Here is a 26,032-nt window from a genome sequence, read left to right as displayed (position 1 = left end):
GTTGTCTGGAATTCTCTTGTGTAGAATGAACAATGTCTGGCGCTGATGTCTTTCCAATGATCTCTCCTAGGATTTCCATCTTCCCCATTATGGAGGTGATTCAGAAGTGGACACAGGGAAGCCATCAGGTGCAAGTTGCCTGATGGTTTCCCTCTGCACGTGCGTCCAAGCCCGATGGTTACGACACAGGGACACAGATTGAAATTGCGTGCAGATCTATGCTATTTTAGATGGGTGTTTCTGGGAGGTAACAGGGTGTGGGTACCCAAGCTGGCGTGTAGGTCTCAGCAACTGCCACCGGCGGCCTTGTTCAGTTGGACATTCTACGCCTGCCATAGGGCATGTTAAGTGGCCAATGGTCTCACATCGACGGATTTCCGCCAGTAGGATGCCCTTTGATCGTGGCATTAGAATAATGATGCAGTAGCGACAAAAGACTACCGCAATAGCATCCACCTCTGAAGCACCCCCATGTGCCATCTCTTACAGGCGTTGCCTATTCTGCTCAGTATAATCCTGCGTAGCGTGCCTAAAATGGCTGCCTCACCTAGTTCCTTCACGAATAATCCTTGGTACTGATCACACAAGATGGCTGACTCAGCTCTCTTATATTCATGGTTTTTGTACTTTATACAAATCGATCGAAACTCCTATTACGTTCATGGTGTCTGTAAAGTAACTTAAGTCCTATTGGTGAAAAGTGCTATACAAATAAAATTATTAGTAGTAGTAAATTGCACTTATTGGTCCAAGATGGAAGAGGCAGTAGACTGCCCACAGGTCCATGGTGGAGCAAGATGTTTTAGGTCAGGCAAAACCTACAGCAGCCACTGTTCTGTGTCCAATTTCTTTGGGTCCCCTATAAGGGCTTTAATAAGGACATTCCTGCCTTTAGCTGGCAGCTCGGCTGTTCTTCGTGTTATGAATAATTTTACAAGGGTTGTGTGTCCCCACTGGGCCTGGAGGCATTAAGCTATGAAGCTCTGCAAGAGCTATTACATGGGTTGTGTCTGTTTTTTTGTGTACCCAGTTCCCCATTGATAGTTCTGAGTAAGCTTTTTGGTTATCTCCTTCCTAGTATGTCCCTGTTATCTCAGTGGCTGCTGCAGTTGGTTATTACATATGACTTTAAATTAGGGTTGCTAGTCAAGCGCGTTTAAAACATGCCACATGCGTGAATAGTTCAAGTGTGTCCATTCTTAAATGATTGATCTGGTAACCAAATGCTTGTTTTATACTACAGAATAAAAGCTGCACTGCTTGAAAAATCTTTAACCTTTTGTTTAAAGAGCCATAAAATTAAGTTTCCTGGAGGTCTGTATCAAAATAGACCTTTCTGCCCCCATGGTGCAGTCATCAAACAATACACATTCACACATCTAGGGGGGAATCCAATTAGTCACGAGATTTAACCCCACGGCTGCCAAGCGCACTTCCTGTACCCAAATGGCACACTACAAAGCATGGTATGATAGTGCTACTATTTAGATGACAGTGTTAATTATATGTCGAGGGTCGGAAGCTTTTGTTTCCCAAAGCAAAGTCATCAGTCCAGTGCATTTTGAAGCCTGCTGGTTTGGGAGTTCATTTTTAGTTGGCATCAATGCAAAAAAAAAACTTTGCACCTTAGCAAAACCGTGCTGTGCTGCAGGTGGGGCAGATGTTAAATGTGCAGAGAGATTTAGATTTGGGAGGGACGTGACCTCAAATGTAAATTGCAGTGAAGTTGTCCAGCTTATGTGGGCTACATGCAAAAGCAGTCAGTATTTACCCTGCATGAGAACAAAAACATTCAATTTATTTGTACCCCTTGCAATGCAACATGGTTTGTTCAGGTGCAAAGTTACACCTTTTTTTTCTTGCTTTGCTCCTAACTCAGGAACAGCCCTTATGCTGGGTACACACAGGACGGTCTCCCTTGAAATTCCCGGTGTGCTGGACGAACGATATTGTTCATCCACACAACGAAGATATCATCAACGACCAGCGATCGTTCTCCCATATGGAAAATTAAGGATATTGTCCAGGTTGGGCTGCATGAATGGACGATATCGTGGCTATTGACCAGCGGGAGCGTGCATTGTTGGTCGTTCATTGCATACACACGGAACGATATATCATTGATAGATATCGGTATCGTTCAAAGATATCGTCTCGTGTGTGTGTATGCACCTTTAGATCAGGAGTTACCATAGGACATAGCTTAATACTGCAGCCGCAATCTCTTCTATATTAGTGTCATTGATACAGCTGGTCTTTAAAGGTCATCATTGTATCATTCAAGTTACTATGTTAATACTTGAAACACTATTAAAGTATTACACCAAAACCCAGGAAACGTTACAATCCGTATTTCAGTCACGTTTATAGCACAATATTTATACAGTACAGTATATTCACAGTATATCATATTTACAGTATGTTATCTTTACAAGGACTAACAGTTTAATAACAAAACAAAGACACATTTTTAAGTGTTAACTCCGGTTAATCATTGACTTTAACAAATTAGATGCAGACTGTAAACAAAGACTCCATATTGTACACAATCAGATGGATAATGACACAATAGAAATGAGCTAGTAGACCCTGTTATTACGGTGTAGAGCTCGCTGGATTGTATAGGTTTAATACAGTGTCAGCATGTTTTAACAGGTTTCAGAACAATGGTCCCTCTCTGGCCAGTATTGGAATCTCTACTGACTGGTTTATCATCTAAGGAGCTGGGTAACGGTAGTGTGTACTGGTCTCCAGTCTGTATGTACTGGTTTCCAATAGTTCTGTGCAAGCAAAGCTTTTTCTGTAATTATGGATACAAGCTCCAATCCATCAAATGGAAATGTCCTTCAGGGGCCAATGACAAATACTGCAGAACAGGTCCCGTAGCGAAGCACGCGGTGCTTACAGATCCATGTCTGTCCCAACGTACGGTCTAACACTGGAATTCTCTCTCCCCGTCATGGGTAAATACCCGTTGTACACTGGACAATAGTCACTGGAGTGGCCTTGAGGTAGGTGATCCAGGTAAGATTCTTCCTCAGTCTGATATTATTCGCAGTTCAATCTCTTCTGCTATAAAGGATAGAAAACATGCAATTATATTAATTAATGACATAATAGGCCTCATTCTCAGTCGCACGCACTGGCGATGTCGGACGCAGTGGAATGATGCTGTTCTGCGCGTGCGTCCCGATGGTTAGCGCACAGAGACTGAAATGTACTGGACCATCCTGGGTGGGGATGGGGTTGGCAAATCGGAGGCATGGAGATGCTGCTGCTTATCGGAGGGTTGCTGATGTGTCGCTGAAAGTGGTAATGCTCAATGGCGCTTTATCGCTCAAATTGGAGGTCGTACTCTGACGGACCATCTGCACCTAGCGCAGAGCTGGTGCAAGTGTCATTTGTGCAACCGACGGTGGCATCTAAAGACGCACAAAGCGGGCGTGTCGGTCCTTACACATTCCGGCGCATGGGTTTACCCCGGGCAAAAACTTTGTAGCATGAAGTTGCTGACAGACGCGACTGCAACTCAGAATCAGCCCTAATATATAATCCCGTTCCAATTTGCAGTTTGGACTGAAAAATGTTCAGATGGACACAGGGATGTGGCTGTGACAGCTAACACATTGTACACCCTTACGTGGCCCCCTATTCACAGGCGGGTGTGGATCATTAGGTCTACAGTAAAAAGGTAGACAATACTAGTCAGACAGGCAATAGGTCGATAGGGTCTGAAGGTTGACACACTAATGGTCGACTAGTAAGAAGGCCGACAGGGACAGAAGGTCGACACAAATGGTCAACACATTTTCCTAGCCCTAATCTTCACCCTAACCCTCCCCTTGGTGGCTAACCCTCCCTCCTGGTGCCTAACCATCGGGGTAGGTGTTTGACCCTATAACCGTCGCTTCTAGTGCCTAACCCTCCCTCCTAGTGCCTAACCCTAACCCTCCCTATTAGTGCCAACCCTAACCCTCCCTATTAGTGCCTAATCCTCCCTCCTAGTGCCTAACCCTCCCTATTAGTGCCTAATCCTCCCTCCTAGTGCCTAACCCTCCCTCCTAGTGCCTACCCCTAACCGTCTGGGTAAGTGCCTAACCCTAACAAAAAATGTGTCGACCTAATGACCTGTCGACCTTCTGACTAGTCGACCTTTAGTGTGTCGGCCTTCAGACCCTGTCAACCTATTGCCGGTGTAACTAGTATTGTCTACCTTTTTACTGTAGACCTAATGACTGGATACCTTCACAGGAAAAAATTGATATCTATTTTTAGCAATCAAAGAAGGTTACAAATACATGATGAAAAACAAATATTTCTACTTCAGGGTCCATAGGGTATCCACAGGATACCTTGGGGTATAGGTGTGACGTCAGTCGCAGGGCACCAAAGAGTTAAGCTTTCAGCCTCCCAGGATGCACTAGGTCCCCCTCCTATACCCCGCCCCCGAGCCAAGGCACCTCAGTTTAGTTTGGTGCCCGGCCAGAGTCGGGTGCACCTGTTGGAGTGGGGGCTAGAAGAGCCCCTGAAGCTTTTTCTTCATGCAGCTGTGGCTGCACATCTGGATGAACAGCATGGACAGTCAGTCCTGACGTCCATGCTGTCTTCCCTACACCCCGCCGGTACCAGAACGCCGGTACTGATCTGGGGATGCTGGTGGGCATCTGGGGTCACAACTAGCGGTGACCCCAGATGTTCCGGACCATGGCCGGATTCAAGGGGGACAGAGGTAAGCAGCGGGGTCCCGCGGTGGGTCCCTGCTGATCACATGGTCCTAAGTCCCCAGGCAGGGGGCTCCCTGGGGACTGGCTGCAGCGTGGAGCCAGGTGACCAACCTGCGCTTCCACTACCCCCTGGGACAGCGGTCCGCAGCAGAGCGGTAGCGCTGCGGCGTCCCAGGGGTTAAATGCATGCCAGGGGAGCGCGCCTTCCCTGTCTCACAGCCGGCGCCTCCCCCGCTGCACACAGCCCTCTCTGCACTGTGCTGACTGGCCCTGTGTCAGCGCTCCTCCCCTAGGCCAGCCTTCTCTCTGCTCCTCGGCGGCCATCTTTTCAGAAGCATGGTGAACGCTGCTGGAAGCCTGCATTGGAAGCATCGTGGTCTGGGTCCCCCCGCATACCTCTCCTCCGCTGTGGTCAGGTCTGTGTATGCAGCGCTGTGTCCTACCAGGCCCTGTGTCTGTGTAGTTGAGTGATCAGCGCTGTTAGTGCAGGAATTGATTTTCTTTGCATTGTATGTGACTGTGCTAGCGCTGCCTGTAACTTTTCTTCTCAAGACTGTCAGCTTTATTACTGTCCCTGTTCTTTCTGCTAAGCCCTTGTGGTGCGGTGCTGCAGGGTGGTCTCTCGCCTATTTAATATATAATTGGTGAGAGGGGTCACATACGTGGTGCCATCATGTCTGAAAGTGATTTTCCCCTCCGGCTACAGTGTACCACGTGTAAAGTACCGTTAGCAGAGGGGGAGGGTAGCGCGGAGGGCCTTTGCCGGCAGTGTTTGTCCATGGCGCGGCCTCTTACGGTTACAGCACCGGTACAGGAGCCGCCCTGGGCTTGTTGTGCTCAGGCGCTAACAGCTTTAGTGGGCCAGTTAGCTCCGCAGCCCGCGTTTACTCCGATGGGTTTGTCCCAGCAGTCTGTGGTGTCGTCACCCATGCAGGGTTTCCCACGACAAAGACGTGAAGGGCGATGCCACAGACTTTCCTCTTTCGGGTCAGTTGGTGGACCATTTAGAGGAGGCGTGGAAACAGCCTGGCAAAAGATACCAGCCGCAGAGACGCCTGGCGGTGGCTTATCCATTCGCGGATAATTATTTTGCTAAGTGGGAATCCCCTCCACAGGTGGATTCTCACGTGACCCGTCTTGTCCGTAGTGCCACATTGCCGATGCCATCCATGTCCTCCCTTAAGGATGCTACGGACCGCAAGGTGGAAATCTGCCTGAAGTCCGCTTATTCCCTTGCGGGGGGGGCAGCACGGCCGGCTATGGCCATTTGCTGGGTTGCCAGAGCGATGGAGCGCTGGGCGGACTCATTAGAGGCTTCTTTTGATTCCGACTGTCCGGCCGAACAGGCGGAGTTGATTGGCAATCTCCGTGATTCGGCCACCTACTTCAACGAGGCGGCTCTAGACATTAGTACTCTGGTGTCTAGAATTTCTTCAGCAACGGTAGCTGCTCGTCGCACCTTGTGGCTGCGATCCTGGAAGGCGGACGCAGATTCCAAGAAGGGTCTGGAAGCGTTGCCGTTTACCGGAGAAGTTCTCTTTGGTCCGGATCTGGATAAGATTGTGGCCACGCTGACGGCAGCCAAATCGGCTTGTCTCCCGTCGGCCGCTGCTCCTTCTGGTTCTGGACCATCGTCCTTTCGGTCATCTAGGGCCCAGGGCAGGCCCAAACCACAGTCGTTTCCTCGTCAGGCTGGCCCTAGGAAATCGGTCAAGCCCCGGAAGCGGGCATGGAGTACCAGACGTCCGGCCCCCAAGCCAGATGACAAGCCGCCGGCCTGATGGTCCGGGCCTCCCTTTGGGGGATCCCAGGGTGGGAGGCCGCCTGCTACAGTTCGCCCAGTGTTGGTCGGTCACTACGACAGACACTTGGGTTCTGGAGGTGGTCCCCATGGGTACGCCCTCTCCTTCCGGCACAGACCCCCGGCTCGATTCTTCACCACGGGTCTACCATCAGACCGGAACAAGGCTACGGAGCTGCGGAAGGTATTACACACTATGCTCCAGGCTGGAGTTATAGTGCCTGTTCCATTCTCCCAGAGGGGCCAGGGTTTCTACTCAAATCTTTTTTTGGTACAGAAACCCAATGGGTCCTTTCGTCCGATTCTCAACCTCAAAGCACTCAACAAGTCTTTGCGGGTACCGAAGTTTCGGATGGAGACCCTACGGTCCATCATTCTGGCGCTGGAACCTGGGGACTACATGGTGTCATTGGACATACAGGACGCCTACCTGCATGTCCCTATTCTTTTGCGCCATCAACAGTTCCTCAGGTTTGCAATCCGCAGCGACCACTTCCAGTTTCGGGCGTTACCTTTTGGCCTGGCGACAGCACCACGTGTTTTCACCAAGGTGATGGCGGTCATGGCGGCTTCTCTGTGGCTGCAGGGAGTCCGCATGTTGCCGTACTTGGACGACCTGTTATTGGTGGCGGGATCTCCAGAGCTCCTGTTACGCCACTTGGACCTGACCATTGCCCTGCTGCAATGGCACGGCTGGCTAATCAACTGGCAGAAGTCCACTCTAATCCCGTCTCGGAGGATTCTGCATCTTGGAGCCTTATTGGACTAGGGACAGCAAAAGATCTTCGTGACGGAGGAAAAGATCTCTGCTTTACAGTCAAGGGTGCGCAGTTGTCTGCACAGCTGCCGGGTGTCTCTACACTCGGCGATGAGGTTACTGGGTTCCATGGTGTCGGTGTTCGACATGGTGGAATATGCCCAGTTTCACTCCAGACCTCTGCAGCACCTGATCCTGTCAAAGTGGAACGGGCTGCCTCAGTCTCTGAAGTCCCAGACGATTGTGTTCACCCCGGAGGTTCGTCTGTCCCTTGCTTGGTGGTTACAGACGTCCCACCTCAGCGAGGGACGTCCGTTCTGGGTTCCAAATTGGGTCCTGTTGACAACGGACGCCAGTCTTCGGGGCTGGGGAGCAGTTTCGGGTCCACATCTGTTCCAGGGCATTTGGACGCCGACAGAAGCGGAGCTTCCAATCAATACCTTGGAACTCCGTGCGGTCTTCAATGCTCTCCAGCAGGCACATCGGTTTCTCCAGGGTCTCCCGGTACAGGTCCAGTCGGATAACGCTACCACCGTGGCCTACATAAACAAGCAAGGAGGAACCCGAAGCCGGGCGGCTCTCGTAGAGGTGTCTCGGATCCTGGTTTGAGCTGAGCGCAATCTTCTGGCCATATCAGCGGTCTTCATCCCGGGAGTGCTCAATTGGGAGGCGGACTTTCTAAGTCGCCAGGACGTTCATCCGGGGGAATGGTCCCTGCACCCGGACGTTTTTCAACTACTGGTGGACAGATGGGGTCTTCCAGAGATCGACCTCATGGCGTCCCGGCACAACAACAAGTTGCCGGTGTACGGGTCTCGCACAAGAGACGAAGGGGCGTCTCTGGTGGATGCTCTGTCCGTCCGGTGGACGTTCCGGTTCGCATACCTGTTCCCTCCGGTCTCCCTTCTTCCACGGGTAATCCGGAAATTCAAACAGGAAGGAGGGACGCTCCTGTTGATAGCTCCCGCGTGGCCCAGACGGCACTGGTTCTCAGACCTTCAGGGTCTGTACGTGGACAGTCCTCTGCGGTTGCCGCTACGACCGGACCTCCTGTCTCAGGGTCCTTGTCGTCACCCGGACCTGACTCGGCTGTCTTTGACGGCGTGGCTTTTGAGACGGCCATGCTGAGGTCCCGGGGGTTTTCCAGCTCTGTGGTGCGTACCATGTTGTGAGCTCAGAAACCGTCTTCCGCGAGGATATACCATCGCGTGTGGCATACGTTCTTCCAGTGGTGTCGACCGAGAGGTTATGCACCGCGAGAGTTTCGTCTGTCTCGGATTCTCGCCTTCCTGCAAGCGGGACTAGATCATGGGCTTCGCCTTGCTTCTTTGAAGGTACAGGTTTCGGCCCTATCTGTCTGGTTTCACCGTAGGATTGCTACAATCCCGGATGTGCGCACCTTTATGCAAGGTGTCCGCATTCAGCCGCCCTTTGTTCCACCTGTGGCGCCTTGGGATTTGGCTGTGGTCCTGAGGGCTCTCCAAGGACCGCCGTTTGAACCACTGGGATCAGTGGATCTTAAATGGCTAACAGCTAAGACGTGTTTCTGAGTTAGGGGCTCTTTCTTGTAGACCCCCTTTCTTGGTTTTTCATGGGAACAGGGCAGTACTCCGCACTCGGCCCGAGTTTCTTCCCAAAGTTGTTTCCCAGTTTCATGTTAACGAGGAAATCGTTGTTCCGGCCTTTAACTCACCGGGTCTCTCCGTGGGTGAGGCCTCTTTGGATGTTGTGCGGGCCTTAAGGACTTATGTTGACCGCACTTCTTCGTTTAGGAAGTCGGACGCTTTGTTTGTCCTCTATGGCTTCCGTAAAAAGGGTTGGCCTGCTTCAAAGCAAACTTTGGCAGCCTGGATCCGTATGGCTATTTCTGAAGCTTATCTTCATGAAGGCCTACCGGTTCCTCCTTCTCTGAAGGCTCATTCCACTAGGTCTGTGGGTCCTTCGTGGGCAGCTCGACGTGGTGCCTCTGCAGTCCAGATCTGCAAGGCTGCTACGTGGTCCTCTGTCCATACCTTCGTGAGGTATTACAGGTTTGACACCTTCGCCTCTCAGGATGCTTCCTTCGGGCGGCGGATTCTCCTTTCTGCACAGGAGCGTCCCCACCCTTAAAGGATACTGCTTTGGGACATCCCCAAGGTATCCTGTGGATACCCTATGGACCCTGAAGTAGAAAATATGAGATATGGTAAGAACTTACCCTTGTTATCTCTATTTCTACGAAGTCCATAGGGTTCCACAGGACTCCCGCCCTGTCGCACCTGTGCTGCAGATGGGCTTTGCTCTGGTCACCGGTTTTCCGTCTCCCTCTGGTGAGAATGTGATTCTTGTATGTGTCCAGATCTTTGTTCTCTCTCTTCCTTTTCCTCCTCCGGCCTATGGCTTGGTAACTAACTGAGGTGCCTTGGCTCGGGGGCGGGGTATAGGAGGGGGACCTAGTGCATCCTGGGAGGCTGAAAGCTTAACTCTTTGGTGCCCTGCGACTGACGTCACACCTATACCCCAAGGTATCCTGTGGAACCCTATGGACTTCGTAGAAATAGAGATAACAAGGGTAAGTTCTTACCATATCTCATATTATTCTAGATTAAACTCAATAATACAATCTTACCGGATCTTCACCAATGGACCATTATTTAACGCAATACACACATGTAAAAAGTGTAAAAAAAATATACCTAGAACATGGGGAATGTGTCTGTTATTCTCCCTCATTGCTTCCCCTCATACACAAGTGTACAGTACAGAATATGTTTAGTGTAACTCTACACATAAACATTCACTTTCACAACTAACTGCCAACGTTCAAAGGGGAAGAGTCGCTCCATATATAAAGTGACCACACCCACTATAGGGAATGGCCACACCCCATCTGCTGGAGCGCTGCCTCGTTGCGGTTCTGTCCCCTTGGATACTTAATGCTGAGAGTAAGGTGTAATTGTGCCCAGTAGTACAGTCTATGTACTTTATTGCTGTCCCTTAAAAAGTGTTTTTTCTCCCAGTGTGGCCAAAAAAAAGGATGTGCTCCCCCTGACCTACGATATGTGCACAGACATGATGTCTAATGAAGCCCACATTTTACATAGAGCCAAGTGCTCCCCATGTGCCTCTAAAGTGTCTGACTGGCACAGTCAGGAGCCTTCATGCTATCCACTGTCCAGTGCCTCCCCATATGCCTTCACTGTGCCAGTCAGGTGCACTCATACAAGCCCTCACTGTGCCAGTCAGGGACACCCATGCATGCCCTCACTGTGTCAACCAGGTGCACCCATACATGCTCTCACTGTGCCAGTCAGGTGCACTCACACAAGCCCTCACTGTGCCAGTCTGGTGCACTCATACAAGCCCTCACTGTGCCAGTCAGGGACACCCATGCATACCCTCACTGTGCCAGTCAGGTGCACCCATACATGCCCTCACTGTGCCAGTCAAGTGGACCCATATAGGCCATTACTGAGTTAGTAAAAAGCCCCCATATAGCCAGCAAGTCAGTTGCCACCACCAAACATGCCTGATTAAGCAGGCCTGGTGTCCTCCTATATGTCATTACTGAGCCAGCTAAGCTCAAACAGAGAGGACACCTTAAGACACTCACCAATGGCCAGCAGTGGAAAGGAAGGGCAGACTAAATTTGTGGCATGAACAACACTTGGGGCACTATGTTTGGCACTTAGGACTCATGCCAATAAGTACCCAGGGAATCAATGCTCTATCTGATCCCAGGCACCTCCTTTGTGAAGGAGCTTGGGGCAGCTGTCCCAGTTGCCTTCCACTGGTGGCAGCTCTGCACATGCCACCTTACAAACTATCACTGTTCCACTGAGGTCCTGAAGGACCATCTAATCATGTTCTGCATACTATGTTCTAAAAGAGTAAATTGCTTTGGGCTTAGGTGCCACAGCTATGTAAGCACTCTAAGAAGGATCTTGGTAGGCTTAAAGACAGCCGTGTGGCCATCATGAGAGAGAAAATTAGCAGTTAAGGAGCAGTGACGTATCTATAATGGATGCAGAGGCCAAGGGTGATAGCTAGTGAGAATGCGGGTGCTTGTACGGGATGGCGCCGCTCCAGGAAAATAGAGAGTGGACGCTGGCAGCACACAGCCGAGGAATGTCGGGTAGCTGAGGATTCTGAGCTGGCAGGGCCTGGGTGTTGTAGTCTATAGGGCATATTCCATTTGGAGCGAAAAGTCCGTTGCTGGTTTCAGGGTTGAAAAAGTATCGTGCTCATTCCCCGTGTACTCGGCGAAAAGTCCTGTCATGTTTGGGGAAATCAGCCTGACACCCCCCTAAAGATTCTCTGACATGGGGGTTCACTATGGGTACCCCCGAATAGCCCTGCTAAAGGTACGTGGGTTCTTTAAACGGTCTCAATAGCTGCTGTTTAGCATTTTTAAGAAAGTGGTGAAGAAAAGCATTTAGCAATTTTTGGGGGGCAAAATAAGTAGTTCCATCACATTTGGGGTACATGCATATTTTAAAGTGGCTAATGTGAAGATTTAAAAATCGTGAAAAATCCACCTGCCGCAACTACCTGCAATAAAAAAAACCCACCTGTCTCATACTTGTGGATCTCTCCTGAGTCTATTTCGCTAGTTTAGAAGTTTGTCCCCCAACTTTGTTTTTTTTCACCCCCCAAACCAAAGTACTTTTTGGGGTGTCCTAAGGTACTTTTACATTTTTTTTTTGACACAGAATACCTTTGGGGGCCTGTCCAAGGGTGTTTTTTTTTAGTCTGCACCCCAAAACCCCAATTCTGCCCTTTTTCTCGCCACCTATTCATAGGTAATACTTTTTCGCTGGTCCCAACGCATTGACTTTTCGCACCAGGGATAACTCAAATTGGCGAAAAAGTTTTGCTGCCTAATTGAATACACCCCTATGTCTCGGAGGGGTGTTGTAGTCGTTCCCCCTTTGACAGTGTATGGCAATGATATCGGATATTTTATGTCTACCTTAAGATGAGAGATTGTAGAATGTTGCTCCCTTATTGAAAACAGTTATGTTGTTGAAAGTTATACGTGCACTCTACCTATCTGTTCTCTTCAACATAGGTGCCTGGAGACAGGTGTATGGTGACATAGGGATTAATGGGGTAACAGGTAGACCCTTGTCTCCTTGTTTTGCAGTTACCTCTACGATGCTGCTTTCCCCTCTGGGCAATGTTGATGCACTTGTTGCAGGCCCACATGAGGCAGACTAAAGCCGCCGACCCTGCCGCCAGGAAGGCGATGAACACGGCCACAAAGTAGAATTCTTCATAGTGGATTTCTAGAGCGAGAAAGAGCCGTGAGCGGGAAAAGAATTTAAACGATTCAAATTAAAACTCGGAATTGTATAGAAAAAAGAGGAGAGATGAGAGAATTTCTACCATGGACATTGAGGATAATTGTGCTCTGCTTGGTACTTCCAAAGTCATCACTCACTGTGATCATATAGAAACCAGTGTCTCTCACTTCCACACGCTCCAGCTGTATGGAGCCATTGTCGTACTTGTGTATCCGGCTGCTGTAACTGGTGGAGATGTTAGTGTAAGAGTTCACCTTCCACTCAATGATACATTGCGACTTCCAGCTGGATAGGTATTGCCACTGTACCCACGGAGTGCCGTTACTTGCGTACTCTACCGACAGGAGAACGTTCTGCGTCACTGTGGCGTTTATGATGGGTTCTGGGACAAGCAACATGATCCCTTTGTCTGAAAGGAAAGAGAAAACACCTGTGAGAGGACGTCATATAAAGACCACCTACCCCCACCACCACCATAGTTTATTCATGCTAATAAACAAAGTGCAATCAAATGTATTTAATCCTTTATTGCATTTAAGGTTCAGAACTGTAAAATATTTCCCTACTCTTGGTTTTTTAGCAGTTTCCTCCCTTTACATTTGGTTTTTATGTACTGTACACCGATTATGTACACATTAAAACCAATGACGGGTGAAGTGGATAACATTGATGATCTCGTTACAATGGCACCTGTCAAGAAGTGGTGTATTACGCAGCAAGTGAACAGTCAGTTCTTGAAGTTGATGTGTTGGAAGCAGGATAAATGGGCAAGTGGAAGGATCTGAGTGACATTGACAAAGGGCCAAATTGTGATGGCTAGACGACTGGCCTAGAGCATCTCCAAAACGGACGGCCTTGTGGTGTGCTCACTGTATGCAGTGGTTAGTACTGTACCTACCAAAAGTGATCCAAGATACAGATGTAGCTGCCGTCATCATTGCGAGTCGCGGCATGGATGGCGTGACTAATGTGCCCGCGTCTATGGCGAGCTCGTGCGTATGCACGAGCACGCCATAGACTTCAATGGGGAGAACGCGGGCCGCGCCTAGTCGCAGCACAGTTGAGAGCTGCGCTATGCCGCGATGCGTGATGCTGTGCGGCAACGATGACGGCGGCTACATCTGTAGGACAACTAGTGACAGGGTCATGAGCGCCCAAGGCTCATTGATGCGCATGGGGAGCGAAGACTAGCCTGTCTAGTCTGATCCCACAGAAGAGCTACTGTACCACAAATTGCTGAAAAGGTGAATGTTGGCTATGATAGAGAGGTGTCAGAACACACAGTGCATCACAGCTCATGCTGATTCCTGTCCACCACCAAAGTACCTACATTGGGCATATGTGCATCAGAACTGGACCACAGTTCAATGGAAGAAGGTGGCCTGGTCTCATGAATCATGTTAATTTGAAATCATGTGGATAGCCAGGTGCGTGTGCGTCGCTTACTGGGGAAGAGATGGCACCAAGATGCACTGTGTGAACCAGTGGGTACAGTGTGATGCTCTGGGCAATGTTCTGTTGAGAGTCCTGGCATTCTTGTGGATGTTATTTTGACACGTACCACCTACCTAAACATTGTTACATACAAAGTACTCCTTTTCTTTGCAACGGTATTCCCTGATGGCAGTGGCCTCTTTCATCAGGATAAAACGCTCTGCCACACTGCAAACATTGCTCAGGAATGGTTTGAGCAACGTGACAAAGAGTTCAAGGTTTTGACTTGGCCACCAAATTCCTCAGATCACCCAAGCTTCTTTAATCCCACATCTTACTGAGATGTTCAACCAGATTTTGAATGGTGAAACTTTTCACCCCTCTACCACCAGAGCTACCATCACGGTCATTCCCAAACCAGGTAAGGATCCGCTCCTCACCTCCAATTACCGACCCATTTCATTACTTAATGAAGATTTAAAAATCTTCGCTAAGATCCTGGCAAACAGGCTTAATCCCCTTCTACCCAACCTTATCCATCCGGACCAGGTGGGCTTTGTCCCGTCCAGGCAGGCACTTGATAATACTAGACGAACAGTGGACATTATTCACTATATAAATAATCATCAACTTCCTTCTCTTGTGCTTGCTCTGGACGCGGAGAAAGCCTTTGATAGGGTTTCCTGGTCATTTATGATGCACACACTTACTACTTTTGGCCTCGGGGGTAAATTTCTACAAGCTATTAAATCCCTTTACTTTAACCCAACTGCATCTGTTCTTGCTGGGCGGATACTTTCGGATCCTTTTTTTATAACCAATGGCACCCGACAAGGCTGCCCGTTATCGCCCCTTACTTTTGCATTGATTATAGAACCGCTGGCTAGGAGAATACGGGCTAACCCTGACATATCTGGTGTAACTATTGGAAACTCTCAATACACTCTCTCTTTATTTGCTGATAATATTCTTCTTACTTTGACTAAACCACTCACCTCTCTACCAAACTTATTTCGCAAATTGTCCCTATATGGAGATCTGTCGGGCTACAAAGTCAATCAAACTAAGGGCCTGATTCAGAGATGATCGCTATTTGCGCTCGCTCGTTCAGAAAAAGGGGGTGGCTATTCAAATGAACCGTTCGCTCTTTGCGGTCTGTTGCCGCCTCCATGTCTGAACGAGCGAACAAAACATGCGTACGTTTATTTGAAAAATACGCCCCCTGGCCGCTCGCATCATACGTCATGTCCGCTATTTATTAGATTAATCGAGTACATCGAACAGCGTATGAACTGCTCGCTATTCTTGTGGTTGGTTTTTCCTACCACTATATTGCGAGCAGTTCTGGCTATAAAACAACCAAGTGACGTGGTCAATGACGCCGCTTTCTTAATTATGCACACCCATAAAACGCCTGCTTTGACCTTTAAGCACGCCTGCGTTCTGATCTCCACTCCCCGTTTTCAAGCACCTTCCCCTGTTACCACCCACATACGCCTCATTCTGTCACTCAAAATAGCAAGCACTCGCTATATAGCGAACAAACGATTTTCGGCCGCACTGACTGGTTCGCGCATGCGTATTAAAAACCGTACGCATGCGCAGATGTGCGAACATCGTTCCGAACGAACGAGCGGCCGCTTACGAGCGGCTGTGAATCAGGCCCTAAATCTGAAGCTCTCCCTATTCATCTCCCGGGTGATTTGAAACGACTATTGCAAATTAATTTTAATTTCCATTGGAGAACAGACTCTTTGCGATATCTTGGGGCTAATATTACTAAAACATATGATCGCCTATATAAAGCAAACTACCCTCCTTTGTTTAAAACAATTGAACAGGATATTCTACAATGGAAAACTTATTTTATTTCATGGATTGGGCGTATTAATGCAATAAAGATGAATGTTCTACCAAAATTGCTTTATTTGTTTCAGACTCTACCTGTGGCGATACCAACCCAAATCCTCAAACAACTCCAATCTTCATATTGTAAATTTATATGGAACTATAAAAGACCCCGTATACGCCGAGCTATCTTAGCCAGACGATCATCAGACGGAGGTCTAGGTTTACCTCTACTACGCTACTATAAAGCTTCTCAGTTGAGTCAGATGGTAGCCTGGCATGCTCCTAGTTTTACTAAACGGTGGGTTGACCTCGAGAATGATTTAGTGGGTTTTGATTCACTCTCACATTTGCCTTGGTTACCTTGCAAATACAGACCGCGCACTGCCCTCACCATACCAACGGTAGCTCTGACACTCTTCATATGGGATAATCTTAATAAAAAACTCTCTCTCTCCACCTACCCGTCTCCTCAGACCCCCATATGGAACAACCCTTCCTTCCCACCAGGCCTCTCATCTACTATGGCATGGTATTACCCGCCTACGTCACATTATAGGACAATTCGCCCCTCAATCTTTTAATGATATTCAGGAAAAGCACGGCATCCCCAACTCGTTACACTACCAATACCTGCAAATTCGCCACTTTATCACCTCTTTATTTTCCACTACCTTACCTCGAAATCCTTCTCCTATAGAAAGATACTGCATTCACCGTTCTACTGACAAGGGTACTATATCTTTTCTTTACCATTCTATATTGGCACCGGAATCCCCTTTACCCTCGACACACAAACTCGCATGGGAAGCAGATTTAGGACACCCATTAGGCGATGACACCTGGGAGGCAATACATCTCACCATTTCTAAATGTTCCATTAGTGTGGCAATCAAAGAATATTCATATAAAGTTCTCACCAGATGGTATTTAGTCCCAGAACGCCTACATCATATGTATCCCAACACCTCCTACCTGTGTTGGAGGCGATGTGGTCATGTCGGCACATTTTTTCATATTTGGTGGTCATGCCCAAGGATAGTCCCATTCTGGAATATGGTTCGCTCACTCATATCATCTGCTGTTACCCTACCTTTCTCTCTTTCCCCCGCTAACATTTTACTCTGTGTCCCGGTTGATCAGGTTTCCAAAGACACTAACAAACTAATTCTCCACATCTCCTGTGCAGCCAAATACCAATTGGCACGTAACTGGAAAAAAAATAGTACTCCAACCGATCAGAACTCTTAAATAGAATTTGGTTTGTATCTAAAATGGAGTATACTACCAGCTTATTGAATAACTCAGTGCATAAATTTCATTGAATATGGTCTCCCTGGTACTCTGCCCAAGCCATTCCTCTTCCAGGTCTTTCATGAACCACGTCCCCTATTTCTGCTCCCGATGTTTTCATTTATCATTTTATATCGTGTTGTCCCAACTCGCTTACACACTCCCCCTTACTCCTTTTTAATTTCTATACTTTCCCTTCATCCCAAATATCCTCTGACTGAACTTACACTTTTTACCACATCTTACCAATGTTTTTATGATTACTTAAGATAAGATTTTTCTCAATTTCAAATTAGCTGAAGAATTTTTTCTTTTATGATGTCACCGGTGTATTTTTTTATATATGACTTTATACATTGTTATTGGATAATGTATCTATTATGACACCAAATTGTCCTGTTGTTTACCTCTAATAATTCTAATAAACGATTTAAAAAAAAAATTCCTCAGATCACAATCTGATCGAGCATCTGTGGGATGTGACGTAAAGGATCTGCTGCTAACGTCTTGGTGCCAGATACCAGAGGACACCTTCAGAGGTCTTGTGGAGTCCATGGGGAGAATTTACGAAGCCGCTGCTTCCCGGCGGGTTTCAGGTACATATTTTAAACGGCACCCGGAGTCAGTGTAAAGCCTGGCGTGCTTTACACTGACTCCGGGTGCCGCTTAAAATATTCACCTGCAACCGGCCGGGAAGCAGCGGCTTCGTAAATTCTCACCCAAGCCTTGATGTATCAGAGCTGATTTGATGGCATGAGGGGGACCCACACAATATTAGGCAGGTTGTTTGTGCAGGGGTGTTTCCCCATGCCTCCCCTGGAGATTCTAGGTTCCCATTTCCCATGGGAAAACTACCATTGGGCACCTTTATTACAACAGGATGTCCTAGGAACTAATTGCCTACACTCCATTTCCTTGCTGTAATCTGCTCCGCTAAGTCTGGGGCAATGGGGAAGTTAATGGTTGAAAAAGTGTCTGGATCTATGTAATCCCTTGTTTTAACCCCTTAGTATAAACCCTCATCCCTCCCTGGTCTCCAGAAGCTCTCGTGTGGGCCTGGGTTAAACCTGGACATACACAGTAACTGCTGACCTATATATTACTGTACACGACACATTTACTGTGATCATTACAAAATAACAATTTTCAGCTAAGAATCCCTGAATATATAGACATGGTACCATTGCCTTTTATTACTGTATTGCAGGGCTGTAACTAGTGGGGTGTAAGTGGTGCCGTCGCACAGTCGCTGCCCCATGGTCCTTGCATCTAGCCAGCAGGGTGCTCGCAGCCAGTATTGATGCTGCAGTGCTGCCTGGAGTATCTTGGTATACAGCCTGTACAGCCACTTGGAGCGTCAGTTACTTCCCGGTGCTGGCTCTTTATTTGTGAACCTTTATTATTTTTGATAGGTTTATTATTATTATTATTATTTATTTATTAACAGTTTCTTATATAGCGCAGCATATTCCGTTGCGCTTTACAATTGTACACATTAATAGAACAAAACTGGGTAATAACAGACAGATATATAGGTAGGAAGGCTTGTTTTTAAGGTCTCAACAAAATTACATTGCTTAGATGCTGAAACGACAGTATGAGGTCACCATGAGCGTTTATCATTTTCACAATCTCCTTGCTGACTGGGCGATCCTGACAGTGCCTCACAGTATGCTGCTGTTTAAGATCAAAGAATACGGTATGACAATGGAAAGGCATTGCCCTGTTTCCTTATGTTCTGAGACACGATCATCTCAGAGCGTGACTCTAGTTATTAGCGTTGTATGATTCATGTAGCACACACCGGTCTCTACACCCCAGGCTTTCTCCTCTAAGTCACCTCCTGGCACTGTGTGCTATATTGCAGTGCACGCAGACTCTACAACAAGGGTCAGGGAACTTTTTTACCTTTTACCCCAAAATATATTTAGATACGCCGACGTTACCCCCTTGATTTGAAAGGAAGGAAATCATATAATAGTGCCCCCATATAATGCCCCTGTAGTAGTTCCCCCATAGTTATGCCCGTGTAGTAGTGCCCCCATATAATGCCCCTGTAGTAGTGCCCCCATATAATGCCCCTGTAGTAGTTCCCCCATAGTTATGCCCGTGTAGTAGTGCCCCCATGTAATGCCCCTGTAGTGCCGCTTGTACAAAAAAAACCACCTTAATCCCCGCTCCTGTATCTGCTGCCGTCCTGTCCGCCCGGCTGCTCCTCGGAACTATGGGAGAGACGTCATGACGTCTCTCCCATAGTGCGCATGGGGAGTGCTGGAAGATGGAGTTCAGAAGAGAACTCCAGCCTCCGGCTAACGCGGCGCTGCAGGCAAGGAGCTGGGCGCCCGCTGGTAATAACATCTCAGCGGGCGTTCGGCTTAGAACCTCCCTGCGGCACAGCCAGGCATACATATGAATCATTCTATATTATACCTATATGCATGCCCGGCTGTCCGTCCATTACCCCCAGGAATTTCATTTTTACCCCATGTGGGGTAATTTACCCCTGTTCCCTGACCACTGCTCTACAAGCTCAGGACATGATAAGCAGAGATAGCAATCTGTCACTGGTCACGGCCACCATAAATCCTGGGCAATGTGGTGCAGGTAGCGCTGCAATTTCCCAGCAGCCAGCAGGAGATTAGTTTGGTGCTCCTTAATATGTGTCACTTTTTAAATTTGAAAACTATTGTTTTGGGACGATATGTGGGTTTTCCATTAAGGTAATGGTGAGACATGCACCTGATTGATCTATGGGGGGGCACTTATAGCAATGAGATGTTCTTCATTTAATGTACTTTTCCCATGTAATAAAAATGGCAACTCAAATTTGTATTAAATTAATAAGTAAAATGTAACAACCCTTACAGTATGAATGTCAGCACCTGTGGGACGGGCTGGCAGCTAATGATGGGACCACAGCATTTTGGGGCCTCTTTATCAACGAGTTTTATCATTCACTAGTGATAAAACTTGTTGCGTATGATAATAGTGCTCCAGCCAATCAGCTCCCAACTGTCATTTTACAAACAGATGGCAGTTGGGAGCTGATTGGCTGGAGCACCATTTATCATACACAACGAGTTTTATCACTAGTGAATGATAAAACTCGTTGATAAATGAGGCCCTCAGTGTCTGGTAACAGGCTTGTGGGGAAATGTAGTAGGGTACACTGCTGAGTGTAGGAGGGAGGATCGGAAGAGGGTTAAAGCCGGAAACCATGTAAAGTGTATTGAAAAAGTTGGAAATGTAGTGTAGATCTCTGTGTTTTGTGTGAATTCAGTGTGTATATGTGTATGTGTACTGTTTCTGACTTTTGTGTGAATTTTTCAAAGCATTTTCTATGATTTCCGGCTTTTTCAATGCACTTTACATGGTTTCCGATTTTTTTTTTTTAATGCATTTAAAATGTATTCGGCTTTTACCCACACTCGGGGAGGATCTGAGGTGCAGCCCAGCCGGCGTTGCAGCCTCACATGCCATTGAGTCGTGGGGGGAGGGGGCGCCCTCAGAGGAGCACGTGTGAGAGAGACTGCCCACTTTTGTTTTCTGCATTTTTTAAGTATTTTCACTCTTCAGCAAAGGGGGTTTTAAAAAACAAAACAAAAACATTTTATTGAAACATCTGAAGAATTCACAAGGTTATTAGTGACAACATAAATATGAATATATTCGAAACAGATATAACCTCATATATACTATCAATATAAGGTGAATTTTGATGTGATTGTTTCTTTTTAACTTGTTCCCTACATAATACAATATTATCAGCTGAGCTTACCAAATAGATTGAAAATAGGAACAAAGGAAGAGGGAGGACAGTCTGAGGGGAAAAAGAAAAATAATAACCGGGGTAAAAATGAAAATGATGAACAAAAATAAAAAGTGACATTAGTGTTGCCCATACTATTAAACCGTTCAGATATGTCTGGATATTGAAAGGATCAAATGGAAATATCAAGGGATATAGCACTATGTCATACAACATGTTGGAGAAGATACCAGGTCGTATTCTCAAATACTTTGTTTATACCAGTCTGCACTTGTAATGGGAGAGTGAGAAGGTACGGCTCCTACTTAGTATAGAATCTCCGCACACCTTGTCCAATATCAGAGCATTATGCCTATCAAAATAGATATGTTCTAATATCATTGCTTTAAGTTCTTCAATGGAAGGGGCTGTCCTCTTAAGCCATATTTCAAGTATAAACTTTTTTGCTGTCGTGACAATAAGGATTAAGGGCTGATTCAGACCCGGACGCTATTTGCGTCCGCTCGCTGGCTAAAAGGGGCCGGCTATTTAAATCATGTGCTCGCACTGCGTCGCGTAAAGCCGCCCACTAAGTAATAGCGAGCGGCCGCACTAAGCGCTCGCACCTGTATAAAGATGCCCTTTTGCCACTCGCAACACACGTCATCTCCGGCAGTTGTAGGATTAATCGGGAACATTGAAAGCCATCGGAGCTGCTCGCAGCGCTTGTGATAGCCTTTTCCCACCACAACATTGCGAGCAGTTCAGGCTAAAATTCAACCTAGTCACGTGTGTAATGCTAATTATGCACACCCATTAAACGCCGTTCTGACGGTCGGGCACGCCTGCGTTCGCACATCCACACCCCCGTTTTCAAGCACCTTCCCCTGTTACCACCCACAAACGGCACTATCTGTAACTCAAAATAGCGGCCCGACTGCGGACTACGGGCGAGCACTTTCCCATCGCAATGACTGGTTCGCACACGCGCATTGCAACTCATATGCATGCGCAGATTGCGAAAAGTCGCTCGATGCGAGCGAGCGCAGCATAGCGTTCGGGTCTGAATCAGGCCCTAAGAGTGGTAAAATATGCCGTATACGGGTTCCGTCTTTTCATGTTTCGAAATGTGCAAATAACATTGGGATAGGTAAAAAGGGCAGATTAATATCAAAAGTTTCATTAATAAAATGTAATACCTTACGCCAGAATTCTTTGATCTTATAACAAGACCAGAAAGCATCAATATAAGATGCATTGTCCATAGAACACTTCGGACATTCACCAGTGGATCCTGAAATCATGTATTTCCGTTGATTTGGAGGAATAAATGCTCTATGTATGAATTTGATATGGACCTCTTGTAATCTAGAGGATCCTATTGTTTTCAGTATAGTCCCTATGTGAGAAAGCAATTCTTGAATGTTTCCTAATTCAGGAAGGTCTCTTGACCATCTAACCTGAAGATTAGCAAAGGGTTAACAGAGAAGATAACTTAATTATCTTCTCCGTTCATACCCATCTCGCAGAGTATCGCACTGTAGGGAGTAAGCCATTGCTCTCCACAGTGGTTTAATGTTTTTTTTCCCCCCAAAATTTTTTTTTTTAAATACTCAATACATCTTTGCTTTATATAATGCCATCTCAGAATGGCGCTATATGAACAAAATCCCGAAAACTGCAGAGACAGAAGGAATTTTCCCCTCATGTCCAGCTCCAGCCTCCCAAAACTATCTAAATTGATAAAAATGTGTACATAGGCTGTATACATATATATTTATGTGCTTTTAAAAAATAAAATTTATATACAAAAACCAATAAATATAAATATAAATTTACACAGACTAAGCCTATGTACACATTTTTGAGGTGCCCACACACATAGCGATCTGCACACGGTGAGCCGATGTGTACGATTTCCCTTAACACTAGCACGGCAAGCCGCTCGCTTGACAGAGCGCTCGCACTGAATCAGGGCCGGGCGTTTTTTTTTTTTTTTTGGAGCGGCCTCCCACAGCTAATGCGAGCGGCCAGGTTGATGGCTTGCGACGAGACCCTTGTGGTAGGGTCTCGCTCATCACAAGCCCCAGAGAGCTTTCAGCTCTAACAGAGCCGGAAGCTCTCTACTGACATTGTGATGTCAGTGGGGCCACCCCCAAATGGCAGGCGTTCTCACTCAACATCGACAGCTCGCCCCCTTTGGTGCGAGACCCGGAGCGACGGAGTGCCCGTCGCTAGCCGGGTCTCGCGCATGCGCACGACGGAGCTGGCTCCGTCGTGCGCATGCACTGTGGGCCACCATCAACCCGGTTGCGAGCGCTCAGCGCTTGCGACCGTGGGCTGAATCAAGCCCACAATCTCCACACGATCTGCACACGATTTGGCGTCCAATCTTCAAACGATCTCTCCTGCATCCAGACTTTCACAGTGCATCGCCGCCTAGATTGTCAGATCTACCCTACTGCACGGCAGATCTGACGATTCAATATGCGACTAGCGGGGACGCACATTGCATCGTGATCGTGAGTGGGGACTCACGATTTACTCACAATTTGGCCATATTTTACACGATCTGTCATTCTAATGTGTCGGAATCGGCCATAACGGGTAAAATATCGCTATGTGTGTGGCCAGCTTTAGAGATGTGCGGGTTCGGTTTTACTCGGTTCTTATTGCCAAATTATCGTAAGTTCGGATTAGTTCAGTTTTCTCTTATTGGCTATCCAAAACACATGACAGCCAGATAGCCAATATGATGCCGTTTTTGAGATCCATACATTTACGAGTAAATTACAGTAAAACCGAGCAGCACATCTCTAACACATTTTAATCAATTTAGACACTTTTGGGAGGCTGGCGCTGGACATACACTCGCCGGTCACCACACGGCAGGGAAGGAGATTATTCGCAGTGTTAAGCGAGTGCACGACTCAGTATGCGCAGAAGAAGAAAAGGAAGATTTTGTTTTTGGACTTTCAAAAACAATGCCTTCAGGAACTTCGCAGGGACAGAGTGAATTTTATTGCTGAATAGCAGGGAACAAAATTATAATATAAACACTATCGTGTCAATGTTGCCCGAAAATATTTGGGACAACTTCGGCACCAATGCTGAATAGACCCCATGATATAACAACTCTTTATTTCATTAGAGAGATGAGAGAATCCATAAGTTTGCTGACTTTTTTGGCCCTCATTCAGAGCCGTACGCTCTGAGCAGAGCGCACGCTCTGAATGAGGGCCGCGCTCCATAATTATGGAGCGTCCTCCTGGACGCTCGTATAGCTGTGGGTCACCACCCACAGCCTATACGAGCGTGCAGTTTGATGGCCGCGATGGTCTTGACCATCGCGACCATCGCCACTGCGAGCCGGAGCCTGCGGTTGAGTTTTTCAACCGCAAGGCCCGGAGTGATTTTGGCTCTATCAGAGCCAAAATCACTCCCACTGACATCACTAGTGATGTCAGTGGGCCGGCTTCTGACGGTAGGCGTTCCCTTGGGAACGCCCCCGTCAGGGAGGCACGCCCCTGGCACGCCCACCAAAGGGGGCGTGCTGTCAATCAACATCGACAGCACGCCCCCTTTGATCAGACACAACGAGCGAAGGAAAGTCCTTCGCTCGTCGCGTCAGCCGCTTGCGAGTGGGTCTGAATCAGGCCCTTTGATCGTACTGAATAACCAACACTGCGTCAGCTACACCTACAGATTTCTTGTAACTAATCTCGTGTGCGCTGTCACCGGCCCATTACCTGCCCACTGTGTCTTTATAAGAGGGGGACTCAGTGAAGTATCTGTAGGTAGGTCCCTGAGTGTGTACACTTAGGCCCATAGACAGACATGGTTCTACAAGATCATGCTGCTGAGGTAGATTATCTGTACCAAATAACTAACAAATGTCCATGTTTGTCTGTGAATTTAATCAAATTTGAAAATATCTTAAATGCAGTGGTGAAAAAACAGGGTCTGCAGCCCCTACGGGGCTCGGAGGTCAGGGGGCCTCTTCTAAATGATGCATGCTTTGGATGGATATCGATGGCTAGAAGCCATTGATGTTTTGCAGTCAATGTCTGATGGTTTTGCCATCGATAGGGAGTTCTGATTTAGCACAGACCAGAATCATTGTTGTTTTTCCCCAATGGTCAAAAACTATCACCATCGATGGTTACCCAGTTGACGGACAACCCTAATGCAGCACACATACAAGCGTCAGACCGCGCATTCTCAGAACAGGCGCTAGAGCGGTACCACCAGACTCCTACCCATATCTTACTAAGGACCCTGCGTGTTTGTGAACATAATATATTTTCCCTTTAAAATACAAACTGTACTCCAAGAAATCTTTGCACCCTCTCGTAGCTGGCACGAAAGCACCAAAGCACTGCGTCCACCTAACTAGAAGACCCTTAGACAGTAACTTCAGTCCAGACCAAGATACTAAGATCTGTGTCACAGTCTAATGGAGTTTGTATGTTGTAAAATGAGAATAGAAAATTAATGCATAAAGAAAAATCCTTCTTCTACAAAGCCGGCTATTAATTATAGATAATGTTTTATTAATGGATCTCTCCAGCCAGTGCATAATAGACGTACTAAAATAAAGACACTTCCTGACAGGAAACCGTAAGAATACATTATTGAGTGGTGTTGTGTGTGAATGGATACAATCCAATATCTTAAGTGCAAGTCATGTTGTATTGAGATCAATCAAAACAATTGGTACTGAGGAATACTTGGCTCTACTAAAGTGTCTAGTAAGGAGGAACGAGGGCGCTGGTTTGTAATGGCTGCTTGCTTTGTACTTTCAGGATCGCCGACAGAGTGGGGAAGCTTCTAGCGTAATGCAGCTCTCATTAAAGACACTTTGCAGAGAAACAGACATATTTTACATTCTCAGCATACAGTAATTTCTGATACATTCTCCAGAATCTATGCCGGCGGTGTGTGCGCACAGAGGCCCTGATTCAGAGCCGGACGCTCTGACAGAGCGCTCGCTCTGAATCAGGGCGTCTTTTTTTTTTTATGGAGCGGCCTCCTGGCCGCTCGCATTGCTGGGGGTTGCCACCCACAGCTAATGCGAGCGGACAGGATGAGGTTCGCGAAGGTCAAGACCATCGCGACCATCGGGCTTGCTACGAGACCCTT

At 47.3% G+C, this 26,032-nt stretch overlaps 1 protein-coding gene across 2 annotated transcripts in view; it reads right to left on the bottom strand.

The window, feature by feature from the left end:
• Positions 1-2,346: 2,346 nt before the first annotated feature.
• The window catches only part of VSTM5 (V-set and transmembrane domain containing 5), a 39,207-nt gene continuing 15,521 nt past the window's right edge, over positions 2,347-26,032 (bottom strand). Inside the window, exons 2-4 of one of the 2 annotated variants that reach the window (XM_088455717.1) lie at positions 12,650-12,976; positions 12,412-12,549; positions 2,347-3,072 (exon numbers count right to left, since the gene is read on the bottom strand). In XM_088455717.1, the coding sequence (XP_088311843.1) occupies positions 3,038-3,072; positions 12,412-12,549; positions 12,650-12,976 (500 nt within the window). In that variant the 3' untranslated portion in view covers positions 2,347-3,037. The remainder of the gene's footprint in view (positions 3,073-12,411; positions 12,550-12,649; positions 12,977-26,032) is intronic. The other variant, XM_088455718.1, reaches the window with a different exon arrangement.

The sequence above is a fragment of the Taudactylus pleione genome, unplaced genomic scaffold (assembly GCF_031769625.1).
Source record: "Taudactylus pleione unplaced genomic scaffold, aTauple2 ptg000667l, whole genome shotgun sequence".
NCBI lineage: Eukaryota > Metazoa > Chordata > Amphibia > Anura > Myobatrachidae > Taudactylus > Taudactylus pleione.
Note: the sequence above shows the minus strand (reverse complement) of the source record. Positions and strands in the feature narration are given on the sequence as shown.